This window comes from Capricornis sumatraensis, chromosome 14 (assembly GCF_032405125.1).
Source record: "Capricornis sumatraensis isolate serow.1 chromosome 14, serow.2, whole genome shotgun sequence".
In the NCBI taxonomy this organism is placed as follows: domain Eukaryota; kingdom Metazoa; phylum Chordata; class Mammalia; order Artiodactyla; family Bovidae; genus Capricornis; species Capricornis sumatraensis.
In genome coordinates this window covers 46,464,324-46,474,788 of record NC_091082.1, presented here as the reverse complement: position 1 = coordinate 46,474,788, position 10,465 = coordinate 46,464,324, and the positions used below count along the sequence as shown (strand labels likewise).

Below are 10,465 nucleotides of genomic sequence, written 5' to 3'. Positions count from 1 at the left end.
ACTAAGTTCTAAAAAGATCGTGACTTCTGCCTTGGGTGCTTTTTTGGGATATTCCTGGAATACACAGGAGTACCCATGTGCCTTTCCCTATGGTTAAGAAAGTGATTGCTTTGTGTGGGAGGCCTACTTAGCCATTCTATTCTCCCTAATTTTACCTCAATGTACCTTTGGCAGGAAGGTTAAAAAAAAAAAAAAAAAAAAGCAGCACCTGAACCATGTCATTCTGGGATGCTGAGGAAGAAAAGTTGGTAATATCTATGAGTAGTTGTTTTCCCCCCGAGATTTGAAATTGAACACCCCCTATTGGCAAGGGCTTCCCAGGTGGTTTAAGTGGTATAAAGAACACGCCTGCCAATGCAGGAGACTTGGAAAGTGGTTTTGATTCCTGGGTTATGAAAATCTCCTGGAGTAGGAAACGGCAACTCACTCCAGTATTCTTGCCCTGAGAATCCCCTGGACAGGGGATCCTAGTAGGCTACAGTTCCCATGAGGTTGGACACAACTGAGCACATCTCTTGGCAAAAAAGAGAAAGTATACATTGATCCATCCTTTTTCTGTCCCTCTACATCTTCCTTGAACCTAGGACTTTCTCATCTGGAATCTCAAGCCTGATTAATGAAACTTCCTTCCTTTAATTCTCCACTGAATACTAATGCATTTGGGAGCTCCCTTTTCATTTCAGATGAATAAATTGTTGACTTTGCTTTTTTTGCTCAGCAACCAGTTAAGACCAAAATTTACATATAAATCTACTTATTAGCTAGCATGTCAATAAATCAATTAGTATTACCCAAATAAATTTAGAAGGTTTTAATCATACAATCAAGTTAAGCAGTAGGGTCATATTTAGGCAGGGGGAAGACAGAGTGATGGAAAATGGTCCCAGGAAATAGAGGTCAGGTATCAGTGATGGCAACCTGCAAGACTTCAAGCCACCACTGTATTACACTCAGGTAAGAGCCGTCTTCTACATTCCCAGCACCTGACACATATATGTACTTGTTCAATTGACTAAATTATATCAAAGCCTCATCTCTTGCTTAAACTCTAGTTCAGGTAAAATATCCTTCTCCTTTGATATTTCTCTGTCCAGGAAAATGTGTGTGCTTTTGACAATAATTCTTTGGAGTAATTCTATGTTGGAACATGGAGTAAATTAGTGAGCCTTACCCAAGCCTTACTAAGATTTATTTTGGGTCCTTCCATTTCTAGCCAGAATAATGGTGATTCTATTGTCTACATTCAGCGGTTTACAACACCAAGAAAGACAACTCTCCTCTTCCTTGACAGACTGTTTTCAAATGAACATGGCTACCTTGAGAACAGGGGCCATAAATACTATCCTCAAAAGACAGTCTTCTTTTGACTGAATAAGCTTTATAGTTCTTCAAAGTCAGAAATCGAGTTTTGGGGTGGTATTTTTTCCCCCTAGAGCATTATGTACTCTTACTTCAGATTTTAGGAACTGATAGGAAGCTCCAAGACTCATTATTTAGAGAATACTTTATTAGTTTCTGTAATCAAACCCATGTAGATAAGACCTTACATATTTAATACAGTGTGTTACCCCTGTACAAATGGAAAAAATTATGTTTAACGTTTCTAGACCAATATGGCTGTTAATTTCTGTACAATGCCAACCCAACATGGTACAACTGGGATACTTTTTCCAAAGTTGACAGCACAGCTAAAGTTTCCAAAAATTCAAATTATATATATATGTATATATATATAGATTTATTTATTTATATAAAAAGACCAATAGCAGTATGTTATGCATCAATAGCAGCAACAGCTTTTCCAAGTTCTGCAGTCATCTGAACAAAATTATAGAGACATCCAGCACACTCCATTAAAAAAAAAAAAGTAAAAAAACAAAACCTCAGAAAACAGCAAAGTTCTGTTACTGTTGTGGTACCTGGCACCATTTTTTTTTTAAAATTACATTTCTCAATCATCATCTGGAAAGAAACATTCTAGAATAACGTCATTAAAAACAGATCTGATAAAGCACGGTCACTACTACATATCATAGAGCAGGTACAAGATATTTTACATTCACAGAGGTATGATACAGTACTGTCCTACATCTAGAATGCTAGAGGATATAATTAAAAAGGCATTATTTGAGACTTGATTCTACTTTTCCAGCAGAGGGCCCAAAGGATGGTTATGACACAGCTCTGGTACAGAAATGCACCTTCTTAGATAGGATTTCCTTTCTTTATTGGCATAGTTCTAGGTACTGCTCTTCATGAACATCAGTTAAAAACCGTTTAAAAAAATAAACAAAAACCAACCATTGGATTCATACAAAGATGACTGAAGAGAGGCAAGCAGGACTCAACCTAAGTAGCATTTAACCAACCCCATCATGTCTGAATGGTTAAGAGCTTCATGGAAGAAAGGAGATGCCAAGTAGCACTTCAAAGCTTTGGGCCACAACCAAAACACAGCATCATTTCAAACAGAAGCAGTAGCCGAACACTGCCCACTTGGATATGTTCAAGGATGTTGACGTCAGTATTTCATCATCTGCTCACTCATCCAGGAAGAAGGGGAGATCAGTTACTGTACTCTGATTGTGTTCAACTCAATCACCATGTTACAAAAATAGCAAGCTGCCATAATAAAAAATAAGGCTCCTCTATCCAGCACCAGTTGTCTTCTGCTCTTCACCACCAAGCCCATAAATGCTATAACCATATTCCAAGAACATGAGGGAAACCACATCTGATGTCTTAGCTGGGATCATCACATTGTTCAGGCTGAGCTATTCCTCTGTGGTGTTATTTCCCTCATATTTCTGGTGTTTCATCTAACCATAAGGGTTTTAGTTCTACATTATATGCACTCAAGGAATGTGTGCATGTATTCATGTACAAATTCTGGCTGAAGATGCATGGCCGTCAACAGAGTGCATGTTATACAGTAGGTGCAAGCTGGCAAAGCCTCATTTTACTGGTGCAGCAGCTCTGTGTCAGTGTAAATTGCTCCTATGTCCCTTGTGCACCTCCAAGCTCTGGACAGGATAATGTCAGAGGCCACTTTACCCCTTTGGCTGACGGCATTGTCTAACTTCATTCTCCCTCTTTCCCCTCTCCCTTCCCCTACCCTCTGCAATAACCCACAGACTTTAAGATTTTGTTTCTTCGGTTTTGATCGCCTGAGGTTTGATTGGTCCAGTTCTAATAGGTTTGGTGGCTATGGTGGGTGCAGGGGGTGGCTTTTCTTCTACTTTTTCCTGACAGACACCAGGAGGGTCGGTCAGGGTTTCAGGAGGTTTACTTGAGTCACTGTCCACTTTCTGGGCTTTGCCTCCTATCTGTTTGTTCTGTTGCTGTTCAGAGAAGAACCGTTGCGTGGACTGAAGAACCTCTGCTCTCTGCTTTGCCTTAAAAAATGAGAAACAACAACTGAAAATGCTGCAGTATAACCAAAGCCTGTCAATCAATCTCAGTTCAAATTTTTTTACCAATCACAAATCAGTTTTCCCCACGTTGGTTTGGCCCCAAAGTACCTCATTGATCTGTCAGCTTTTAATGGATAGATTTCTTCCTATTTTTGAAAACATTCCATGTGATTCAAAACAAAACAAAACAAAACAAAACTGAAAAGAATAGGACCACCTCCCACCATCTTTCCAAAGTTTGCCCTTGTAAAAAAATAATAAAATATAAATTGCTGTTGGTTTGTATCTTTTCTGTAAAAAACTTATTGATATCAAATTTTATTTAGGGAGTCTGCTTGCAAATTTGAAAACATATAAATGTAATACTTAAAACTTCTATTTATCAATATGTGGTCTACAATAAAATGAAAAGGAAGCACTTATATTGTGGCATTACCAACACCTAGGACCAAATGTCTTGTGGCTGAGTCCTCTTCCCACAGCTCTCTTCTGCAGGGGAAGAGCATCAGAAATTAGTAACTACAACTTCACTTGATCACTAAGTTCTGATAGCTCCTACCACATTCTGAGCTGGTAAAATAATTTCCTAGTTTTATTGACGCTGTGCCCCCTAAGAATATACTTACGTCAATCTGTAAATTATACCACCATAATATACACAATTAAGACTAAAGTTTCTACACTTCTTGCATATAACAAAAGCTCTTCATGTTCTACAGGTAACCTGTACTATTCAAAGATCTGAAGCAATTTCATGACATCTGTATCCTTTTCCACCCCATTATTAAGCTCTAATGTAATTTCCAACATGCGGATGTAGGAAAATCAAGTGGCAAGGAGGCAATAGAACTGGAAACCAAGGCCAAATGGTTTCCACAGATTTCTACACATATAGTATTTTTAATAGTTACAAATGGATGGAGATTCCAGGTACGCACCATTAATAAAAGATAACATTCAACAAGTGTTTCACTGCAGGGCAATCTTTAAATTCAGGATCACAAACAAGGGACATCAACCCAGAAAGAAACTTTACTGAATCAACTGAATTTTCTAACAGGATTGTCCTAAACATATTTCTAATTCAGAATAAAGTGTGACTATGGACATTTCCCATTTGAAAGCAGTAAGCTTTTTTTTTGTTCTCATCTAGCCTGATATATATAGTGACAAAATTGGCAGGAGTACTAAGACTTCAAAAGTCAAGTCTAAGTAAATATAGAAACAGAAACAAATTATTCAGCTAGCTGTCCTGGCAGACAGGTTAAGTTTAAGCTGCAAGGACTGTCCCCACACAGACTCCTCAAGGCACCCTTCTGCGTTTAGCAAACCTCATGTTTATCAGTGCCTTTTATCATGAAGGATCCCAAAGTGCTTTTTGAATTCTTCATCTACAACTACACAATCAGTTGTGGAATACAGACGCCTCAGATGGCAGGCAAAAAAAAAAAAAAAAAAAAGATATGAAACCAGTTTGAGAAGAAAACTATACTTGAATGCTTGGATGACTCATGAAGGAAGAAAAATCAAGATAACATGCCTTACCCATTCCAGAGTTTTCACATAACAATGATTTATATCTTGGGATGGGGGTGGGGGTGGGAAGGGAAGAATAAACAAAAAGAAAGAAAATGGGGAAGCCTGTAATAATTCATATTAATTATTTGCTCTTCCCAAAAAATAAAGCAGCTAAACTCAGATCTCAAACATTTATTCTATCAACAATTCATTTGGCCACAGAGTTTAAAATGTTAACTTGCTTGCTCACTATAGTTGCAAAAACAAGAAACAAACCAAAAAACAAAAACACAAAAAGAAAAGTGTGTGTGTGTGTGTGTGTGTGTGTGTGGGGTGGGGGGAGTAGGAAGAAAAAAAATTAAATTAAAAAAAGGAGGTGGGGATGAACAAAAGTAGTTAGTCTGGTTAAGTCTGCTAAGACAATGAATGCCTGGATATGCAGTTATGGGTCCAGAGGCATCTTAAGACATGGTTCAGAGACAGATTTGTGCTCTGTTGGCTGTTAACACTGTACTAACCTTCATGTCTTGTTCAGCCTTCAACGCAGCCTGGGCCTGATTACCTCTGACTCCAGATAGTGATCCACAAGGACCCCTGGCTACATGTGGCAAACGAGCATGGCTCATGAGGCCTGTGGTCAGCGGAGGAGGCATCTGACTGGCCAGTGCCATTGGTGGCCTCTGAACAGGCGCTGGGAAGGTGTTAGTATGTGGGGCTCTTACCAATGGAGGGACCAGGTTAGGTTGAGAGAGAATCTGAGTGAAAAAAACAAAACATACAACATTGAACTGTTACAAAAAAAAAATTGCCAACTAGACTAGGTTGGCTTATCCCAGAGTAAATCTGTGCCCATTCTGCCAGCGAAAGGAAGTGTATGGGTTTGTGCCATTCTATTACAGGACCAAGAAGAAACATTCTCCATGCTTGGAGAATCTGACAAAAATTAGGCAAAGCATGCTATGGCACTTCAGCTGGTTCTAGCATTTCAGCTACAAATTCTGAAGGGGAAATAGAAAAGCTATTAAATAGGATATCTTTTAAAAAAGATACAACTGCAGAAAAGGCACATATACCAAATATAATCTGAAGATAAATGAAAATAGTACTGATCAACAAATATATGAGAGTTCTTTTCAATTTAGTTAGTCCTTCCAAATGATTAGCGAAGGGAAGAGAAGCCAACATGTTTACACATATATTAGAATGTCTTTTAGAATTTCTGTATCAATTGCATATAGTTGCCTATAGAAAACAAAAACCAAACCCCCCTCCCCAACTTTAAAACTAGAAAATGTTAAGCACTGGGACCCTTCTCTGAAAAGTCAGCTTCTTCAAAAGATAAAAGGTTTGGGAGGGAAACAAATTTTTAGAGCTGTGTGGGGAATCTTCTGACTGTATTTCAATTGTCTGCTTTAGCACTATATGGTTACTACTTGTGTCTAGCTAACAATTGTACAGAATATATTTGAATGTCATAAATTTACTAAAAACTGTTTCTAAACTGGTTATAATATGGCAGGATTATAAAGTCAGAGAATTAGCCAGATTAGCAATCACTTGCAAGTAAGAAATATTCATTTCTCATTTATATCTGCCCACCTGGGGTGCAAACTGTGTAGGAAATGGTTGTGTCATTCTCACAGTGGCAGGGGCTGACTGGAACTGCTTCTGATAGACAATGCTGTTCATTTTGCTGGACTGGCTGTTCGGACTTGTGGAAGTAGCCCTTGGAAAGAAGCCATCACTGGTCAGTAACAGTAGCGCCACGTAAGTAATGCTGTTAGATTTTTAGAGACAATGCTTTTGGCAGATTCATCATACTTGGTAGTTGATGAACATTTACTGGAGTTATCAAACATTATGCTGGGAATGGAAGTGCAGATGTGAGAAAGCATACTACCTTGATTTTCCCAGGGTTAAATTTTTTTCCCCCTTAAAATAGAGTATAACAAATACATTCCTTTTTATAATTAAGCTTAAATAATAGCTTAACACTGTGGGTAAAACTATGAGAATGTCTTATGCTTATTATAGGAAAAGTGACATATTAAGTATCTAACAGAAACATGGTACTCAGTTATTTGGAAATTCTATAAGCAAATTTAAATGCTCATTTTACCGGAAAGGACTAGATGTTGGTGTGGTGCTTCTGCCACTGATTGGAGGAGTGCCTGGTTTTATATCAATGCCACTTCCAAAGGCTTTTAGTTCCATTTCAGACATCTGAGGAAGAGCATAAAGTAAACTTAACATTTTTGCAATCCCATAAATTAAAGTGCTGTGTTTAGTATTTTATCTATAATTTCATCTGGCACAGAGGAAGAACCTTAGAACAAGATTTTATGATTTCTTTGTTATAAGGTAAAATCACAGGGCCTAAACACATTAATAGTGAGTGGATTAAAAAATAAGTATACTGAGCCTGACATTTTTTGGGGAGTGGAAGAAGCTGATGGACTTGGTTCTTATAGACTATACAGATACATAAATCTAAACTCATGGCCTTAAATTCTCAAAGAAACTGCATACATTTCTCTTCACTTACTTTTCCTGTGGTTGCGATCATGCTATGCTGTGTTCCAGCAGGGATCAATCCCCTGAAAGGCTGGCTTACTTGTGCAGTACGACTCATGCTCTGGGCCTGTGCTTGTGGGGCAGTATGCTGTAATGGGGGCTGAAGAGTCTGAGGCAGAGCAATTAAAGGCTGCCCCGTAGATCCAAAATTAGGCAAAGAAAGCTGGGATGCTGGTAAAGGTACTGTAACCTAGAAAATAAGCAAACAGAAACTGCAGCAATTTGCTTATCTGTTGTATGTATATCCCTTTAACTATATACATGACTCTTCAAATACTTTTGAGTAAGATTTTAAACAGAATACTTCAATCTACTAATATATTTCACATGTAAATACCTTGATTAGTGACCACTCCATTCTTTTATTAAATGTGCAACAATAAAACAGATTAGCGGTAGAGAAACTCTGTATGAAATAATTATGACTGTTTTGAATCCACAATACATCTTAATAACCCCAGAATACAATAAAATCATGAACATACACTTTAAGAAAGTAGTTAGAACTTTCATTTTTACAATAGACATTTTTTATATTATTTTAAGGTGTGGTCAAATGAGCTTTGACAAAAAAAAAAATCTTTCTGGTGTCATACAAATAGTATTTAATTTGAATGTCAATACGGTAATATTTTCTTAACTTCCCCCCTAAAATACCACCAAAAATAGCTCTGAGAAAATGACTAGTGGTCTGCCTCTCTCCTCCAGCCCTCCACCAGCTTTTTAAAGAGTAAGATGATTTATGAGACTGTCAGAAGACAGTTTCATAAACATACACATTTCACTGAAAATTATTATTACATTCATATACTTAAGAAATGTTTTTGTTATTTTTACTCTATCATACTCTGCTACACAGTCCTATGTATTATATTAACTGGTGTGGGTGGTCTTCAGGGTCTTCTTTCACCTCTAGCATGGATGGGTAACACATTTATCACACTTACATGTAACTGCATGTCCTGGACAATGGTTTTCAAATCTTTAGACTTGTGGAATCTTTTGTTAAAATAATTGATTATAGAAAAATCTATTTTAGGGACTTCTCTGGTGAACCAGTGGCTAAGACTCCACATTCCCAACGCAGGGGGCCTAGGTTTGACACCTGGTCAGGGAACTAGATCTTACATGCCAAACTACAGATCCTGTATGCCACAAAAAAGACCTTGTGTGCCGCAAAGGATACAAAATAAATATTAATGAATAAATAAAAGAAGTCCCCTTTAAAAAGAGGTAAAGAGCATTACTGATTTTATGGGAAGTGGGGGTGAGAGGAGGGGTGGTGTAAGACTGAAACATGTCCCACTACCAGTGGACCCCAGAGAATTCCTAAATTCCTCAGAAAAAAAGCCTGAGGCCACTGGACCATCTCCCCATCTTGGTTCTATTTTAATCCCCCAACAACAACAAAAGCAATAGCGACAACAATAATAAAGAAAATTGAGGAAATTTACCATGCCATAGTTTACCTGCTGGAGAGCACTTGGTGATTGGGCAGTGTTATAAAAATTTGTCTGACCAGGCTGTTGTACTTGTCCAGAATAAAGATTTGAAGCCTGGGTAAGATTCGCTCTAGCCTAGAAAATATTTTGTAAGAAGTAAGATTGAAATACTTTCCAATTCAGATATCAAAAGGTTATGACTTCAAAGTAATCTCAATGAATCTTATTAGCATTAGACAGAAAGGAAGATCTTGTTTTTTCATTGTGTTTTAACATTTTTTTTTTCTTTCAAAATTATTTCTTAAATAATGTGCTGAATAGGAATACAAATACAGTGCGTGATTCTAGCTCTTGCCTTACCTGGAGAAGATGCGTATCGATGAGTTGAGAACCTCCTAGTCCTGATGCCTGACCCAGCTGATGTTCATACAATATGGGAATAGGTTGAGTATTTGAAGTTTGTTGGAAGGCAAGACCTGACTGTGCTTTGGCGAGTTCCTGGTGTTGGACAGCTGGAAAGTTGTGGATGGCAGTACCAGAAAGGACCATAGATGGCTGGGACAAACTGCTTTGCATAAAGGCTGGCTGAGATCTACAGAAATGTTAAAGAGAAAGGCATGTTTTAATCTGGACTCTTAAGAATGACTATCTCAAATGACCAAATACTCTACTTAGCATAACTAAAGAGGTAGAGAATACAGACAGTGTCTAAAGCACTTGTTTCAAGATTTATTGAGCCCCATATACAGCAAAGCTCTGCACGTTAAACTTCTGGGAAAAGGCTTATTATTACTCTTGCTGAGAAAATGCTAAAAATTTTCTTCTCTTTAACAATGAGAATAATTCTATTTTCCTGTGTTCATTAGCAAGCTCAGAACCAAATCTGTTGTTTTTCTCTTTGGTATTACCAGTCTATTCGAATTTATAGCACCAACAGTTCTGATTTTTAATATCTGTATTTCATTACAGTAATATATACATAATATACATATATAAACATGTAGTACATATATTTCAAGACCTCTATGGAATAAAGCAGATAGTAGTTAACAACAGAAGCACCCACAAAATTCTGTTTTGTTAATTGAAGCATAACGGACTCATAACATTACGCTAGTTTCAGGTGTACAATGTAATGATTTGGTATTCATACATATGCAAAATAACCACCACAATGAGTCTAGTTAACATCAGTCACTACACATAGTTACACTTTTTTTTTTTCTTGTGATGAGAAACTTTTTAAGATCTATTCTCTTAGCAATGTTCAAATATGCAAAACAGTATTATGGTCAAAGGGTATATGACTCCTTTATAAAGGGGATGTAGTGTACAACATAGTGACTATAGTTAATAATACTGTATTGCATATTTGAAGGGTTTTTAAAAACATACAATGCTGAAATCTAACCCTAGACTGCCCTATTATTTCTGGGATGGAGGCAGGAACAAAACCCATTAAGCAGGAACACCTTTCTAGGGACACAACTAACTTTTACAACATCTACTTATAATGCT

The 10,465-nt window shown here is 37.4% G+C and overlaps 1 protein-coding gene across 3 annotated transcripts in view; it reads right to left on the bottom strand.

The window, feature by feature from the left end:
* Positions 1-1,553: 1,553 nt before the first annotated feature.
* Positions 1,554-10,465, bottom strand: part of PRRC2C (proline rich coiled-coil 2C) — a 66,998-nt gene continuing 58,086 nt past the window's right edge. For 2 of the 3 annotated variants that reach the window (XM_068985846.1, XM_068985845.1), the window contains exons 28-33: positions 9,308-9,539; positions 8,975-9,082; positions 7,477-7,695; positions 7,051-7,154; positions 6,531-6,657; positions 1,554-3,395 (exon numbers count right to left, since the gene is read on the bottom strand). In XM_068985846.1, coding sequence (XP_068841947.1) covers positions 3,138-3,395; positions 6,531-6,657; positions 7,051-7,154; positions 7,477-7,695; positions 8,975-9,082; positions 9,308-9,539 — 1,048 coding nt within the window. In that variant the 3' untranslated portion in view covers positions 1,554-3,137. Of the gene's footprint in view, positions 3,396-5,449; positions 5,687-6,530; positions 6,658-7,050; positions 7,155-7,476; positions 7,696-8,974; positions 9,083-9,307; positions 9,540-10,465 lie in introns of all 3 variants that reach the window. The other variant, XM_068985844.1, reaches the window with a different exon arrangement.